The sequence below is a fragment of the Dasypus novemcinctus genome, chromosome 25 (assembly GCF_030445035.2).
Source record: "Dasypus novemcinctus isolate mDasNov1 chromosome 25, mDasNov1.1.hap2, whole genome shotgun sequence".
Taxonomy (NCBI): domain Eukaryota; kingdom Metazoa; phylum Chordata; class Mammalia; order Cingulata; family Dasypodidae; genus Dasypus; species Dasypus novemcinctus.
The window spans coordinates 33,241,561-33,259,769 of NC_080697.1; the positions used below are offsets into that span (position 1 = coordinate 33,241,561).

Sequence of the window (18,209 nt, forward strand, 5' to 3'; positions counted from 1 at the left end):
GGCAGCCCGCGCCGTGGGCGGGTCTGCCAAGAGCAAGTCATCCCTTTCCACAAGTATTTCCTGGCATGAGGCAGACACTGAAGAACAGGCTGCACAAGATTTACAGACACGGCAACGGTGCATGCAACTTTACAAATAGCAGCTGCAGTCACAAAGTCCATCTTGACTGGACGGCCACAACCACCGGGACGGGGGCATTTAGAGGCAAACACAAGATCCAGATAATTCCATTTATTTGATCATTTTAGTACAGGAAATGCCAGGCCAATGAACAGGGACGACAGACCTTACACAAATACCTGCATTCACTGGGTGGTCAGGAGGTCTCCGCGCGGGCACGCGTGCACTGCCTTTTGGAAGAGGCAGATGGAGAGTGCATAAATACACAAAACAACCAGGCTCGGGGGAATCACAGGCCACGAGGGGGGCCCCGCTTGAAGGGCAACTGGATGCATATTAAATACAGGACCTACACGTACATGTTGCCTCACCACACGTATAATTTATATAGTAAAAGAAAAAGACCACAGTGGAGATAAGTGCAAGCAATTTTGGTCAGAGAAAACAAACCAACGAGACGGGTGGGGCCATGCTCGGGGAAGGACGTGCTTTGTCCACGCGCACTCCGTTTGCGTCCCCACCTTTCCAGCAGTCACTGGGTATGACACAATAAATTAGCTGGCCCGGGCGTCGTCTTAGGAAGTCCTACCTGGTATCTTCGGGTTGTCCCTAGGCTCTGTGGGAGGGGGGACCTGGGGAGCCGTGAACCCTGGGAGCCCTGCATGGAGACCACCCCCGTGAGTCGCCGTGGGAAGGAACAGGCCGCGAGGCAGGGCTGGGAGCGGGGTCTCACTGGTCAGGGCGGTGGGAGAGGCGCAGCTGGCCGGGAGGCGACGGTGGCGCCCGGGCACCAGGTTTCCGGAGGAGCGGGAGCGACTGAGGAGGCATCCACGTTTGCAAGCGAAGCTGAACGGCGAGACGCGCCTGTGTTTCTCTGCGATGCCCAGACCCCGTGTCCTCAGAACTGGCTGGCGCTGCTGGGGTCACACTGCAGCAACCGAACGATGGAGGGGTCGCTCTTGGCACCTTTAATAAACTCTTCCAGGGACAGTTTGCCTGCGGGGAGGGAGGAGGGAGAGGTCGGGATTATTCAACGCTCACAGTACTTCCTACTTCCAAAGAGGCTGGAGACAACTGTCACGCCGGGGGCACCACCTTTTGCCCAACTCTTGAAACTGCACTGTCCAGAAACATTTTTTTTCCTTGCCTTATTGCTCTCCTCAAAGCTTCAGGCCACTGAAAGGATGTACCAGTGTGACAGTGTGATGTGGCTGATGAGGGCCACTGAAATTTTTTAAACATCATGCTGCTTCTTTAGTATTAAGAAACATGTGATGTGTCAGGAAGAAAACACAGCATTTGCCTCTACTCTATAAACAGTTCAGGGCTGGGGAGGCCAGACTGGGTTGGGAGGTCCCGAGGCAGTCCCGGGCCCTGGGCTCACTGTCCGGGATGGGGCTTCTGGCCACGGGCTCTGCAGTTACGGGCTGCGTGGCACGGACCCGCCACTCAGGGCTGGTGTCTCTCTCGCTGCTTTTGTCTTACCCGCCCCACAGGGGTGATGTAGACGAGCTGTGCTCAGAGTTCGGCTGGTTCCCTCCCCTAGTCCTCCTTCACCACCGACTCTGTGACTTCTAGAATCTTCTAGAATCTTCTAGAATCAAGAGTTAGGGATGTGGTTTTTAAAAGCCAAGGTGCTGTGGGAACGTGCACTAAGAGGAACAGCCACTGCAGACAAACACATGCCTTCCGCCCCCCAACCCCACGCTGGCCATCTCTTTCCCCTGACACACAAGTGTCTCCACCCCAGGCTGCGCAGGCCCCAGCGGGGAGGGGGCTCGGGGCAGGAAGCATTGTCTGAGGACACTTGCCACTGAGGCTTCCGGGGGTGCCAGGCTGGGGAAGGGGGAGAGAGGTTTCCCACTAGACTCTTCTCTCCCACAATCATTCTTAATGAGCCCAAACCACGGTCAGGACAGTGTGTGCTCTGCCCACCAGCTGAGCCACACTTTTCTAACTGTGCCCACAACAGTGTGGCCACTTAGGGAAGGCGAAGAGGCTGGGAGGTAGGCAAAGATGGGGTGAGGACGTCCAGGTGTGAAGTGAGCTCTGCGCTGCCAGCTGCCCAGGCCTCTCTGAGTTTCCAGCTCTTCAGCTGTCAAGTGGAATCACGACATTGACCTTGAGAATATAAAAGCAAACTGGGAAGTGGATTTGGCTCAACTGATAGAGCATCCACCTACCATGTGGGAGGTCCAGGGTTCAAACTCAGGGCCTCCTTGACCCTTGTGGAGCTGTCCCACACGCAGTGCTGATGTGCACAAGGAGTGCTGTGCCACGCAGGGGTGTCCCCCGCATAGGGGAGCCCCATGTGCAAGGAGTGCACCCTGTACAGAGAGCTGCCCAGCGCAAAAAAAGTGCAGCCTGCCCAGGAATGGCACTGCATGCATGGAGAGCTGACACAGCAAGATAACACAACAGAAAGAGACACAGATTCCGGGTGCCGCTGACAAGAATGCAGGTGGACACAGAAGAACACACAGCGAATGGACACAGAGAGCAGACAAGGCAGGACAGGGGAAGGGTAGAGGAAAAAAAATCTTAAAAAAAAAAAGGCACACAGCCTGAGCTTGGCCTGCAGAGCCCTGTGGTCCCAGCTCTCCTGTCAGGGGGCAAGAGACCAGCCCTCCTGGCTCTCAGGGTCTTTAGGATGCTGGGAGCACTGTTTCTCCAAGGGCTGCGGGGAGGGTCAAATGAGAAGACGCTGGAGGGGCAGGTCCATCGCCTGGCACCTCTGCCAGGGGCAGGGACAGGGCAGGGGCGCGGTCCTCCCCCGGGCCTGCATGCTCACTCCTCCCGGGGTCCCCAGCCACAGGCGGACTTCCCTGGTCCACAGGCCTTGCTCCTCCAGCCCCCCATGCCCCGGAGGCGAAGGGAAGGATTGGGAAGGATTGGGAATGGGAGAGGTGTGGGCGGGAACAGCCACTGCCCAGCAGAGAAGGTCCCTGGACACTTCCCCTGTGGCAGAGAGCACATCATCAGGCCGTGTCACGCACCTTACAGGGCCAGCAGTGACTCTTTACCACCCCCACGCCCCCTCTAGATGGCAGAAGCGGGCGTGGGTTTCCTTCTTTATGCAGGTGGGGCCTCGGCGTACTATCAGCCACAGGGAGCAAGGCTGCCAGGTGGAGCCAGCTGTCCCTTTCCAGGCCCAGCCCCACTCTCTTTCCTTCCCTGTAACCCAAGTCCCCCAGCTTCCCCAGCCCCAGAGAGGGGTGGCGGGATCAGCTCCTGTCGGCATCCTTTTGGGGAAAGGCTGGCGCTGTCCCGTGGACAGACTTCAGAGGACTCGCGGAGATGACTGTCTTGTGAAAGCAGCACCCCCTCCTCCTGGCAGGGAGCGTGAGCTGAGCCGCAGCAGCCGGTGTGTTCCTGGAGTTTGGCCCGGCTCAGCTCTCGGGCACTGCCCGCGTGAAAGCTTACCAGGAGAGGGCTGCTTTGAAAATGTCGCCCGGGCCATAGAGAAAACTCATCCACCTGCTGCCAGAGACCTGGGCGCAGAGCCATGGACTTTTCCGGGGTGGCTGGGGAAGGGGGGACAAACGGTGGGCTGCTGCCAATTGCTGAGGGGTCTTCTGAGAAGCCTGAGGGCTACCTCTCTTGTCATCAGACTGAATCCTGGCCGCATCTTCATTATCACCTCTCCCCTCTCTTCACAGAGCTCCAGAGATGGGCGGCTCTTCTGGGCTTTGTCCCAGTGAACACACCGGCGACTGGAACGCGCCCTCCAAGTACACAAACAACCCAGGAAGGTGCACGGCTGGGCATGGGGCCAGGCGGTGGGAGAGCTCAGCACAGGGCGGGGTGGGTGGCCATGGGCAGCTGGCCTGGGGCTACTGTGAGGTTAGCCATGGCCATTCCTGTTTGCTAGCCCCGAGCACTGTGCTGCGAGTGTTACAGGCATTATCTCGTTGGGTCCTCACAGTTGCACATGATTGTACTCATCACCCCCATTCCACAGAGGGGTAAACTGAGGCTCAGGAGAACCCAGACTCAAGTGCAGGACTGTCAGACCCCACTGCCTGTGCCTTGCTACCTGGAGGGTGGGAAATCATGCTTTAAACGAGCCCAAAGGCAACACCAGGCGCCAGGCTGCCTCGCAGTATGTGTGAACGTGTTTTGAAAGCTGCTAACTTGCTGTCTGCTCTGCTTTAGGCTGCCTCCGTTACACCCCAAACCTCGTCTCCCTGCCAGGCTCGGTCGCCCTCACCGCACTCACGTAGGCGCTTCGGAGTCTGCAGAGCACTTTTTCATGCAATAGCTTAATTTCACTCTCCACCACGACCCAGGAGGGGTATTTTCTTTTCTAAGCATTGCATTTCTTTATCGTTCAAGAGCAAATCAGATCTCTCTCCGCGACTCGAGAAAGTTCACAAGAAGTGCGGGCTCCTCGTGTTTCACGGCTAATTTCCTCTTCTCGGGTCCTGCTGATGCTCATGGCTCACGCAGAGAGCTGGGGGCACCGGCCCCACCATCCCAGAGGCCCACCAGGGCAGGGCAGTGTGGCCCCTGGGTGTTGTCTCAACAGTGCTTCTCGGACCCCCACGGCATCAAGGAGCCCGACAACCTATGATGGCAAAGCAAGCCTCGGCCAGCTCCCAGGACCTCAGGACCCTCCACCTCTCCTCTCAATCTTACCCACAGGGCGATCATCACCCCCACTTAAAACAAATTTTTTTTAAAGGAGGTACCAGGGATTGAACCTGGGACCTTGAACATGGAAAGCAGGCACTAAAGGGCTGAGCTACACCCCTTCCCCTGCCTTTTCAAAAAAAAAAGATTAAAAAATATTTTTAAAGGAGGTACAAGGATTTGAACCCAGGACCTCGTACATGCAAAGCAGACACTCAACCACTGAGCTACCATGACCCTCACTTTGCAAGGGGAGGAAACCGCAGCTTGAGGAGCCAGGCCCGTCCCCAGGGTCTGAAGCCCTGGCGAGGAAACCAGGACCCAGGGCCCGTCCCTCAGCACAGCCACAGAGGGGAGGGCAGCGCGGCCCAGACACGCAACATCCCCCCGTCCCCTACCGTCGTTGTTGGTGTCCATCTGCCTGAAGATCTTGTCCGTCCGCTTCTCGGGAGTGGACTCGTCCTCGGGCATTTTCATCACAGAGGACACCATCTTGTAAATGGCCTGCAGGGGGCGCAGGGAAGAGCCGCGGTGAGCCGTGCGCTCAGAGGCAACCGGAGCCTCCCGGGGAGCGAGGCGCGGGGGTGCAGTCCCCCAGCCCCCAGCCTCCAACGGAGAGGTCGGCAATCTTCCCGGTGACAAGAGCGCCCCCCTGCTCCGCGCCACAGCGCGAGGGGGGCTCGCACGGCCAGAATGTCGGGTGAAAGAATCCACGCGCCTTAGTGTGAAGTTCAAGGGCGGGCGCCAGCGTGTCCTGTGGTGGCCGTTAGCATCGAAGCCCCTCTGGGGTGATGGGTGGGGGAACGCTGGGGAAGGGCTTGAGGGAGCCTGCCGTGGGCTGGGGAAGTTCTGTGACTTGGTGAGGGTGGTAGTGACGGGGGAGAAGAGGTGGAAAAATTCACCGCACGGTCCACTTAGCTTTGTGTACTTTACTATATGATTATTAGACATCCATAAAAAATAAAAAGACTTGGTGCCTAAAACTCAAAGGGCAAACCACATACCCAGCCCCAGGAAGAACAGGAACTGGGTATCATGGGCAGCCAGAGCAGCTCCTTAGGGTGCTCCCGTCGGGGGCCCGGCCGCCATCACGGGCCATCTCCATGTGTCTCTCCATGGATCAGAGTCCCTGGAGAAAGTCTAGCAGCCCAGCTCGGGGGAGGGACCCGCCCTGTGCTGGGGGTGGACGTGTGTCTGGGGAGGAGGAAGCTGCAACCTGCAGCTTGTAGAGTTACTTGCAACGGGATGGGTGCAGGGATTTTCTAAGTCCTCTTTGTGGAAGTGACTTGATCGCTACTCTCATTCCTAAAACAAAAGACTCATGATAGCAGAAATCTGAGAGTTTTTTTTTTTGGGGGGGGGGGAGAGGGGTTCCAGGGATGGGGATTGAATCTGGGATCTCGTCTGTGGGAAGCTGGAGCTCAACCACTGAGCCACATCGGCTACCCGAGTTGTGTTTTTCATTTGTTTTGCTTATTTCAAGGAGGCACCATGAACTGAACCCAGGACCTCCCATGTGGGAAGTAGGCACTCAACCACTTGAGCCACATCTGCTCCCTGAGTTATTACATTTCAAGAGCAGAGCATTGAAAAAGAGAGAGAGAATGATCCCAAGGTGCCTGGGCGTCTATCATGGTACATGATACTCCTTCCGCTTCTGCTCAGCTCCCTTTAAAGGCCGGGGCTGCGGCTGCCTGGGCGGTCCCAGCTCCTATCAGCGCACACCACTGGGCCGTGTGTGTTTCAGGGACTGTCTACACCCCTGAATACTGAAAGAATGGTCCTGCGGCTTGCCTGAGTGCAGAGCCAAATGCAGTCTCTTGGTCGGCTTCTGGAGTACTTAAAACACCAACCAGGTGTCCATGAGAAACCACCCCGCAAGCCGGGAGTCCACAGGGGTGTGCTGGGGGGCTGTCAGGGCTTGGGGGTCTAAAAACCAGGGTCCATCTGGACAGGACTCCCTGCTCCTCCCTGCTCTGAAGGATACTACTTGTGTCTCCAGGTTTTGGCCAGGCCACTCTGCTCAGCCAGTAACAGGCATACCCATGTGGGAAAGGGTAAGGCTTTACACAAGACTGGGATAAACGATTCCTGGGAAATGGAATTCTTATTTCCATCACGGCTTACAGCTAAGAGCCAGGTGGTGACAAGCGAACTTCAAGAGTTTCCCACACCCCTTTAATTTATCCTCGCAGTGGGAAAACCTATCTACTTGGGAAGTGGGGTAGTCACTTCTCAGGCCAGTTGCTGCCAGTGCAGGAGTTCATGGATCTGAGACCTACTGCTGGAGATTTAATCCTGAAGTTCCTCACGTGTAGGGACCACCTCTTCGGGGGAGCTCCAGATTGAATTCCTGAGGCTCTAGCAATGGCCGGAGGTGCCAGGGAGGGGCAGCTTCAGGCCACTAAGCCAGCCCTGTGCTTTCCTGCACCCTATCGTCACATCCCTAGGCAGCCTGTGACGTGAACAACCCTTGGTTTCTTTCTGGAAAACAGCCTCATCTACTGTTTGAACTCATGTGCTACAGCTGTTGATAGATGTGAGGCCAAGAGAAGAGGTCTCCTAAAGTGGCGTGACTTCTGCAGCAGAATGTAGTTCAGTGATCATTTAATGTTTCAGTTTAACTTTACAACTGCATGTTCCTGGGGACATTTCAAGCTATTTACTGCATGCTCAAAGAGGGGATTTATAAGGATCTTGGCAGGTGCCTCTTGCAAGCATCAAGGGTCCTCCCCATTATTACAGTTCTCAGCTCTGTGACCTTAGGAAATCACGGTTCTGAGCCTCAGATTTTGTGAAATGGGGAAAATGACCCACCCTCATGGGGGACTGGTGAAGATGAGAACAGATGAAGGTGCTCAGCCCAGGCCTGATACATAGAATGTGATCACTAAACCTAGGCTTTCTTTTCTCACTGCTGTTTGCAAAGACCAACCCAGGCACGTGACAACAGCTCGTTTAGGAAAGCAGCCCAGTGCGGGCGCGCGCAGCCCCGCCGCCGGCGGTACCTGCACGATCTCCAGCATCTCGCTGCGGCTGATGTAGCCGTTGCCGTCCAGGTCGTACATGCTGAAGGCCCACTTGAGCTTCTGCTCCAGCTTGCCCCGCGAGGTCACGCTCAGCGCGATGATGAACTCCCGGAAGTCGATGGTGCCGTCGCTGTTGGTGTCAAAGGTGCGGAAGACGTGCTCGGCGAACTTGGAGGCGTCGCCGTAGGGGAAGAAGTTGGCGTAGATCTTCTTGAACTCGTCCACGGTCAGGTGGCCGGTGGGGCAGTCCTTGAGGAAGCCCTTGTACCACTCCTGCAGCTCGTGGTCCGTGAACTCCGTGTTCTCCCGCAGGTCCTGCAGCACCTCGGGCCGCAGCTTGCTGTTCTGCTTGCCCATGACGGCGGCGGCGACACCTGCGGGACAAGGGCCAAGGGCGTCAGCAGGGGTGACACCCCGGGGTCTGGCTCCAGGGCCTCCCGCTACCGAGCAGGGCTGCCTGTCCTAGACCAAAGCCTGGAAAGACCCCGACCCCCTTCCCCCAAAAAATCCCACATCATATGTGCAATCACCCTATTTCAGCAAATGGGAGCTCCCACCCACGGAAGCATGCTCCCTAATCTAAGAAAGCCAAAACACTGCCAAGGAAGTTAGGACAGGTCACCCCTCATAGAAGGGCAGATATAGTCTGACTTCGAGAATGTGGAAACATGAAAAAAAATTGCAACTTAAAAATCAATGGTCATGTAGGAATGATATACTCCAATAAAAAATTAAAAATTAAAAAAAAGTCAATGGAATGAAAGGAGGAAAAAAAATCAGTGAAATGAGGTATCTATTGAATGTCACCAAGATATGAGATGGGGGAGTGGTTTAAACTAAATCCCTGCTCTCATCAGCCTCATCAGCTCAGGGCACTTGCCGAGTGGAGAACGCTACTGCCCAGACCCTTCCTTCCAAGCAGTTCTTTTCCCTTCCAGGCTCTGCTTTTGGGTTTTAACCTTAGAATAGGGTCCAGCAGCTTGTAAGGCAGCTCCACCTTTATTCTGCCACTGAAAATCCTCTGTCAGGGGAGGATCTACAACTAAACAGTAAAGAGTCTATAACGCCCCTGACAAGTGGCGAAACACTTGAGGCTGTAGGAATATAATGCAAAGAGTAAAATGTCAGGCCCTGCGGGAAGGCAGAACTGCGCTCCTTTGAAAACCATATCCCATGGGGAGAGAGCTACCAATGTGTAGTTAAGACTAGTCCCGATGTGACATTCCTGCTAGATATTAGTACAGCTTTCATCTCACCAGTTTTAATTTTATTTCCTTATTGTAAGATTAAGACACATAGATGGCTTAATAATATTTGAAGCAAATGGAAGAATAGAAAATAAGAGAACGTCTCCCACCCTAGCGCCAGCGGTAACACTTTTAACTGCTTCTACATTTATGAATATTCAACGGTATCTACTGAGTTCCTCTTAATGAGACAATAAATGTAGCCCCTTTACTGCCTGGCACTAGTCTCTTCTTTGCCCCCTCCCCGTTTTATATATACTTTTTTTGTTCGTTTTTTTTTTGTTTTTATTTGTTACCTTTATGACTTTAAATAATATATTTAAATGGTTCACTCTGGATGGATAGTATGGTATGTAAATATATCTCAATAAAACTGCTTTAATCTGCTGCATGAGATCTAAGGCCCCTCTCATTAGAAGCAGAATGGGCATCACTATCCCCAAATCCTCAAGAATGAGGAATGAACAAACATAAGGGGTGATGCAACTGTGAACTAAAGTAGACTTATTATTATTCTAGCAATGGAAGAACTTGTGTCATTGATACAAAGGCAGTGGTGGGAAGTGGATGTGGCTCAAGCAACTGAGCTCTACACACATGGGAGGTCCTGGGTTCAGTTCCCGGTGCCTCCTGGAGAAGACGAGTAAGACGGTGAGCTGGTGTGGTGAGCTGTCCCAACAAGGAGACACAAAAAAGGAAAGACAATGAGAGACACAACAAAGCAGGGAGTGGAGGTGGCTCAAGTGATTGAGTGCCTCTGTCCCACATGGAGGTCCCAGGGCCTCCTAAAGAGAAGAGGAGTAGACACAGTGCACAATGAATGGACACAGAGAGAAGACAGAGAGCACAAACAATGAGGGTGTGTGTGTAAATAAATAAATAAATCCTCAAATAAAAAAAAAGGTAGTGGCTACCAGAGGCTCTAAGTGGAGGGAGAGGGAAGGATTAGGTGTAACATGGAGGCATTTTTGGGGCATTGGAATTGTCCTGCATGACATTGCAATGACAGATATGGGCCATTTATACATTTTGTCAAAACCTATAAAATTGTGCAGTGCAAAATGTAAAACATGATGTAAACTACAGACCATGCTTAGTAGCAATGCTTCAAGATGTGCTCATCAGGGAAGTGGACTTGGCCCAATGGATAGGGCGTCCGCCTACCACATGGGAGGTCCGCGGTTCAAACCCCGGGCCTCCTTGACCCATGTGGAGCTGGCCCATGTGCAGTGCTGATGCACACAAGGAGTGCCGTGCCATGCAGGGGTGTCCCCCGCGTAGGGGAGCCCCACGTGCAAGGAGTGTGCCCTGTAAGGAGAGCTGCCCAGCGCGAAGGAGGGAGCAGCCTGTCCAGGAATGGCGCTGCACACACGGAGAGCTGACACAACAAGATGATGCAACAAAAAGAAACACAGATTCCCGGTGCCACTGATAAGGATAGAAGTGGTCACAGAAGAACACACAGTGAATGGACACAGAGAGCAGACAATTGCGGGGGGTGGGGGGAAAGGGGAGAGAAATAAATAAAAAATAAATCTTAAAAAAAAAAAAAAGATGTGCTCATCAATTGTAACGAATGTACCACACTAATGAAAGATGTTTTTAATGTGGGAAAGTGTGGGAGGGTGAGGGGGTGAGGTATATGGGAATCCCCTATATTTTTGGTATAACATTTATGTAGTCCAAAGCTTCTTTAAAAATAAAAGATAAAATAAAAATAAAAACTGCTTAAAAACGTGTATCTGTATGTGTGTGTGTGTATGTAGTTAAAGCCCTTTTTCTAATCTCTGTATAGAGCAATTTGGCAATACTTTTCAGAATTACATACACTTGCTCTGCCCAGCAATCCCATCTCTAGGAACATAACTGAAGATAATAAGCCCACCCGGGCAGCGAACCCGAGCTCGATGCCACTTTCTGCCTCCTCGTCTGTGCTAACCCACACCCCTGATGCCTACCGTTACCTACGGAGATGGCAGTGTTCAGGTGTATTTTTAAGTGAAAAGGGAAATTGCAGAAGAGCATACAAAGTTTGCTACCATTTGTGAAAAAAATAGAAAAAACTGTATGTGTGTGTCTGTGTGTTTATTCTCTGGAAGGGTGTATTAGGCCAGGAGAGGAGAATTAGATGGCTGGATGGACAGAGGCCAAATGGGGACTTTTTGTGGTAAACATGTCTGCAATTTAAAACATTTTAAATGTGTGTCTTTTCTACGCAAAAAGACACAGAAATAAAAACAACCAAATCCCTAGTTCTTGACTGGGCCACCTGGCATAGAATCTCATGATTCTGTCTCTGTATGAGCAGGCGATTCTTTCCTCCCTCTTCACTCCACCTCTCCTTCGTTCCTCCACATTGAGCTTCTGTCGTGTTGCAGGAACCATTTTTACATTTACCAACTTACTTCCTGCTTTAATGTAATAGGTTAAACTGGCTAGTGTCTACATTAATTTGGTCCATAAGGGTGGACTACACTTCCCTGTGAGGGAGCGGAGCGGGTGAAGAAAGGTTCGCCAAGGATGGGCACCTGTGCTTTTATGGGGTCCAACCGCTCCTTAAATTAAAGCTGCAGTTAATTCTCCCTAAAAGGAGGCCAGCCACGACTCCTCATCCACGGAGGAGTTGGGGGGCCACGTGAGAGCTAGGACATAAGGTACAGGTGGGAACCCCCCCAACGGTCCCCTTGACCCCCTTGGCCCAGCTCTGACCCATCATGGGACTTCTGTGGGCAACACGGGTCTGTCCGTGGCTCTGGAAGGCTGGAAAGAGCCCTGGTTTTAATGGGTAGAGGATGCCAGCTTGGGGCCTTCTGGAAACTAACAGAATTTAAACAAAACCGCCACAGTGATGTCTACATATAAAGCAACAGCGAGCGCAAAAATCAAAAGGTTGTTGGGGAGCGGATGTAGCTCGAGTGGCTGAGCTCCTGCTTCCCATGTGTGAGGTCCTGGCTTTGATCCTTGGCACCTTCGAAAAACAAAACGAACAAAAGCACAGAAACTAACTTATTGGGGAGTGGATGGAGCTCGGTGGTTGAGTACCTGCTTCCCATCTACAAGTCCTGGGTTCAATCCCTGGTACCTCCTAAAAAAGAAAAATCAAAAGGTTGCTGCTGTCAAAATGTCTGATAGATGAGGAAAAAGCAGTAAAAAACCTGCTAAGATCTTTATCTCACTAGAAGGAGCCCTAGACCAGGTTTGGAGATGGGGGTTCCAACTCAGGTCCGCTCTCTGGGTCTCATCCAGACAAACTCGTGCGTGCTGCAAAGGCTCCATGCCCAGGGAGCCCCACTTGGACGGCCGGGCAGTGTGCCCTGCTCCCATACAACACACAGACGCCAGGATGCGCCTCCTTGTGGCAGATTTGTCTCCACAGCCAGCCAGGGAGGAACCCACTGCTCCAGTCAAGCCCTTTCCCCAAAGACTGGAGAGGCAGCTCCACGAGCCGGGAAGAAGCCGTTCTGGCTGCTGCTGGGGCTCGTGCCACGGGGTCTGTCTGCCCATCCCTGGGCTCTCCTGACGGTAGGGGCTCAGGGCTTGCAGGCCCAGACCAGATCCGACCTGCAGCTGCTCCTTGAGGGCCTCTTCAGACATGACGCTGAGTCCCAGGCAGGCGACTCACTGCTCCCTTCACAGAGGCCCGGCCTACGCCGCACTCCCCTCAGCTCCGCATCTGGGGAGCCCTCAGCGCCTCCTGCCACCTCTGTGTAGGGTGGTTGATGCCCACCCTCCCTCGGCCTCCTGGGTGCACTAGCACCAGCGTGTTCTCACACACACACAGGTATGTACAGGGAAAACGAGCCCAGAAGGTTCCCAGGCGCCCAGTGAGCTTCCTGCGGGTGACTCTCCAGGAAGCATCACCAGCCACTGAGTGGCAAGCTGGCTGGTGAGCAAAGAGGGACGGTCAGTGGTTGGCGAGGCTTCCCGGAGTATCTGCGACCCAGGCTCCAGGCCGGGCTGGTAAAGAACCTTCCAGAACACTCTCAGGGCGGACGATCAGAAGAAGCTCCCACGGACTACGGCCCTCAGTTCTGTCAGACATTTTACGTATGTATCAGTCCCACTTTAGCAACAAGGAAACTGAGCCTCAGAGAGTTACAGGGCCTCTCAGAGGTGAAGCCGGGATGTGAACCCAGGTCTGTGCAGCTCTCCCCTCACATATGGCAGACAGTCGGAAGGAAGGCTGTGCTAGGGAAGGACAGACTGCCTGCATCAGGCCGGCCACCTCTGTTCACTAATGGAGCATCCTTTTTCCCTGATTAGCCTCCTTGCACTTTACATCACTGAAACAAGCCATCTCCCGTGAAATTCTAGGCTCTGAGCACACAGAACCATCTCTTTAAGAATCTACTCACCCCACTGAGCCCAAGTCACGGCTCAGAATCCTTTCGTCTCAAAATATATCAGTGATTTATGTTCTTACGGATCACATTGAAATGCCAAACTCATAACACCTTTTCTGTCTGAAATAACAAATGTTCATAGGAAGGAAGGTACAACAGATTATGTGGAACGCAAAATGCAGTAAACACAACTGCTAGAAATAATTGGCTGCGTGCATTTAGGTCTGCCTGGGGAGAAGCTTCGTGCTCTCCCAGCTCCTTCCCATTAGCGCCCCAGAAGGCAGACACAGCGTGACTGCAGAAGCCGAGCAGCTCTACGCCTCCTCCAAGCGCGTCACGCCCTTCACCTTCCCTCGGAGGTGTCCTGACCTGACACTGGGCGACGCTGTGCAGTGGCAGATCAGGTGTTTTTGTGGTGACTACACACATGTACAGGTTTTGCCACCTGTAGAGGCAGACGCTGGTATCATAAGCACAGCCTGCATGGCCGCTTTTGGGGACATGCTATGGAGGGGATTCGAGCCTCAGCGAGAGGAATGAGACCACACAGGGCCCTTCAACCTGCGTTGCAGAAGCCCAAGCGGCCCTCCTAAGGGATGGGGGCACCTGGGAAGGGGTGGGGAGAAGGGAGGGCTCTGGGCCCCCCGACCTGGCCTCAACCAGAGCAGCCACCCTTTCATCTGGGCCACCTACTGGGGTTTTGCATCTGACCACATTCAAAGAAAGGGTTCTGCGGATTAAAACCAGCCTCACACCAAGACCCGCTTCTCTCAAGGTTGAGTCTACCAGCAGAAGAGCAACAGAGGACTATTGAGGCAGAAGCCAATACTTTTGCCCTTTCTCTTGAAAAAAAAAAATCACCCCTCAGCCTCTCAACAACAAAGAGGACAAGAAACAGGAAACAAACCCCATGTTCAAGAAGATGAGTGAGGGCTATGAAAACACCAGACAACAGTGGATGGTGATGGACAGAAGGGACGTGGCCGAGCAGGGCCGAGGAAGGTCCAACCTCTGAGTGTGCAGAGAGGGGAAACAGGAGAAGCAGAAGAACGGGCACCGCAGATTTCTAGAACGCTCAGGGACAGCACCTCAAGGTGAGAGTGAGGTGAGAAGCTAGAAATGGATGTGGGGAGTCTTGTTGGAAAGTATGTGTAGGAAATAGGGTTGAGGCAGACACTCCTGTGACTTCCTCTTCCCCAGCTTGTCTCCCAGTCCCCCTTGCAGTTAGCTGGGGCCTGGAGGCGGTTCTGGCTATTGGACCGTGGACAGGGGTGCTAGTTACCCATGCCAGGTCAGACCCTCCGCCTTCCACACGCTCTCCTCTCCAGCAGGAGGAGTCCCCAGTGGAGGCACTGCAGACCCTATAACCTTTCACAGCCAGGCTGCCTCGCTGAACCACAGCACACAGGCGATGACCAGAAGGCCAATCGTCCCTCAATTCTCCCAAGGACAGGACATGACTAGGACCACTTTAGATGCATAGAAGAGATGCTATTCCCTGCATCCAATGGATGCCCCGGGATATTGGGGCTTAATTCTTTTCAGAATCCCAGTGGAGAGAAGCTGTCAGCCACTGAAAAAGAAGCCCAAATCCCTGCATGGCTGCATGGAGGAGAGTCTTCCCCTCCCCTGCAAGTCACAGCACAATGAAACAGGATCCGGAAATGTGTCTTTATTGGGTTAAGCACGGAGACCTGGGGGTCGCGTGTTAGGACAGTTAGCCAGCCTGACCAACACAGAGCTGCAGGTCCAGCCCATCCACTTGGGACAGACAGAGGCTACCTCTATTCCATCCCATGTTGGATGGGATGAATATTCTCGAAAGGGACTCTGGACAGGGGAGTGGGCTGAAGGAAGCCTAGAGGAAGGGGGATGAAGAACCAACAGAAAATGGGTGAGGAAAGTGAAAATCTGAACGCCAAAGAGAAAGAGCCCCAGCCTACTTGCTCCACCGACCCAGCATGGGGCCAGCCAGGCTCAACGCCCCAGACAGGGCATTGAAGCCTCTTCTCTGGAGAAACTAATATTCTAAGACTTTTGGGACTGGAGGAGCCAGTTCTCATGATTCCTGTTTCCCTATTTCAGGTGGGAAACCTTTTAACCACAGGGGGTGATGCCTACCAAGAGTTCAGGAAGGTGGGACCATATTCCCTGAGAAGTCTCTAGAAACATGCTATCTGCAAACCACCTGTGCTTTGTTACATACAGCACTAGGGTTGTTTTGGCATCCTGTGCTGCACTGTTATGTGAACGCTTATGCTCAGGGGTCTACAAGAAGGAGCTCTTGGTTGCAGAGTTGGTGCTAGTCTATTCTAGTCCAGTGGGTCCTTTAAATGCAAAGTCCCGGGTCCAGGGCTGGGACACAGGTGCCATTCTCAAAGCACCTCCAGGCTCCAGAGGCATCCAGGATGGGATCTAAAAAGTGACCCAAGGCAGGGGTTCCAATGAGAAATCACTCATTCTACTTAGGGGAACTAGGTTGTCTCCTTAGGGAGAAGGCATTTGGAATCAAAACTGAATGATAGTGGGAAGCGGACTTGGCCCAATGGATAGGGCATCTGCCTACCACATGGGAGGTCCGCAGTTCAAACCCCGGGCCTCCTTGACCCGTGTGGAGCTGGCCCTATGCACAGTGCTGATGCGCGCAACAAGTGCCGTGCCACGCAGGGGTGTCCCCCGTGTAGGGGAGCCTCATGCCCAAGGAGTGTGCCCCATAAGGAGAGCTGCCCAGCGCGAAAGAAAGTGCAGCCTGCCCAAGAATGGCGCCACACACACAGACAGCTCATACAACAAGATGATGCAACAAAAAGAAACACAGATTCCAGGTGCCGCTGAGAAGGACAGAAGCGGTCACAGAAGAACACACAGCGAATGGACAGAGAGAGCAGACAACTGGGGGGTGGGGGTGGGGGGAGAAGAGGAGAGAAATAAATAAAAAATAAATCTTAAAAAAAAAAAACAAAAAAGAAACAAAACCCTGACTGAAGGGAAGTGGATGTGGCTCAAGCAGTTGAGCTCCTGCCTACCACATGGGAGGCCCCAGGTTCGGTGCCCAGTGCCTCCTAACGCAAGACAGCAAGCTGACATGATGGGCAGGCACAGTGAGCTAACACAACAAGATGATGCAACAAGAGACCCGAGGAAAACACAGTGAGAGACACAACAAAGCAGGGCGTGGAAGTGGCTCAGGTGATGAGGTGCCTCTTCCCACAGTGGAGCTCCCGGGTTTGGTGCCTCCTGATAAAGAAAACCAGCACACAACAAGCAGACACAGCAAATGCCAACAACGAGGGGGTGGGGAGAAATAAATAAAACAAATTTTAAAACAACCACAGGGAAATGGATGTAGCTCAACTAATCAGGCCCCCATCTACCATATAGGAGGTCCAGGGTTCGATGCCCAGGGCCTCCTGGCGAGGGCAAGCTGGCCCATGCGGTGAGCTGGCCCACGTGGAGGACAGGCCCATGTAGGAAGGCCGCCCCATGCAGGACTGCCACCCTGTGTGGGAAAGTCACCCTCTTGGCCGATGCAGAGAGCTGGCACAGCAAGACGATGCAACAAGAGACACAGAGGAGAGAAAATAACAAGACGTAGCAGAACAGGGAGTTGAGGTAGCACAAAAGAGTAACTGCCTCTCCCCCACTCCGGAAGGTCCCAGCATCAGTTCCTGGAGCCACCTAATGAGAATACAAGCAGACACAGAAGAACACACAGCGAATGGACACAGAGAGCAGACAATGGGGAGGGGAGAGAGAAATAAATAAAATAAATCTTTAAAAAACAATAACAACAGCAAAAAACCTTAATGACGAAGAACGAAATAAATAAGTAAAATAAAATTTTAAAAAACTATAAAAAAACAAAAAAGAAAATTTAAAAGAAACAATAAAAAGGGGGAAATGTTGGGGACTGGATGTGGCTCAAGTGGTTGAGCTCCCACCTCCTACACGGGAGGTCCCAGTTTCGGTTCCCAGTACTTCCTAAAGAAGACAAACAACAAGCAGATAACGAGCAAAAACAACGAGTAGACAATGGGAAAAAACAACGAACAAACAGACAGGGTAGCCATCTTGGGGTGGGGGGGTGGGACATAATTTTAAAAAAGGGAAAAATGTGAATATATCTCAATAAAACGGCTTAAAAAAAAACCCAAATAATGAAGACTTTTAAGGCCGATGGAGGCCACATCTGGTGAGCGCCCAGCAAAGATTCTAGAAGCTGAGCAGGTGGGATCATGCCTAAGGGGCTGAATGGCCTGGGAGGAGGCAAAACACCCCCATTTTAGAGACAAAGAAACGGGCTTCTGTGGGCTGGGTGCTTGTCCGTACTGGGGCCAGGCTTGGACGCAGGTGGCGTAGGAGAAAGCCTTGTCCTTCCTCACTGTGCTGTAACAAGGCGGTGGGGGTGCCCCTTAAGGGCCACACTCTCCAGCGCGCTGGAGGCCACCCCAGGTGCTTTCAGCTGCTGCCCACCTCTGTTCCCGCTCCATCAGCCTCACCTGCCAGGACAGTTTCACGAGATGGCCCCCCCACGATAACTTTTACGAGGCTATTAAATGGAGCCCATGAATGCCAAATAAATCTGAATGCCTGGCCGCACTCCCCGCCATTCCCGGGACAGCCCACCCGTGCTGGACAAAGGGCCCCGCTGAAATATTTCATCAGAAGCTCATCTGAGCTCTCTCCTGGAGGCTCTTAGGCCTGCAGCAGGCAGCCTCGTAGGGCACAGGGAACGCCGGGAAAGAAAGCAAGACTTTCTGCAAAGGCAGAGCTGCCACTCCCATTCCCAGCGGGAACGGCTATGGCCGTGTGGCAGACACTGCAGCCCCCGTTTACCA

The 18,209-nt window shown here is 53.1% G+C and overlaps 1 protein-coding gene across 1 annotated transcript in view; it reads right to left on the bottom strand.

Annotated features, from left to right (window-relative positions):
- Window positions 1–216: 216 nt before the first annotated feature.
- HPCAL1 (hippocalcin like 1) overlaps window positions 217–18,209 on the bottom strand; it is a 147,305-nt gene continuing 129,312 nt past the window's right edge. Inside the window, exons 3-5 of the mRNA XM_004459325.4 lie at window positions 7,761–8,155; window positions 5,151–5,256; window positions 217–1,116 (exon numbers count right to left, since the gene is read on the bottom strand). Coding sequence (XP_004459382.1) covers window positions 1,019–1,116; window positions 5,151–5,256; window positions 7,761–8,138 — 582 coding nt within the window. The 5' untranslated portion in view covers window positions 8,139–8,155 and the 3' untranslated portion in view covers window positions 217–1,018. The remainder of the gene's footprint in view (window positions 1,117–5,150; window positions 5,257–7,760; window positions 8,156–18,209) is intronic.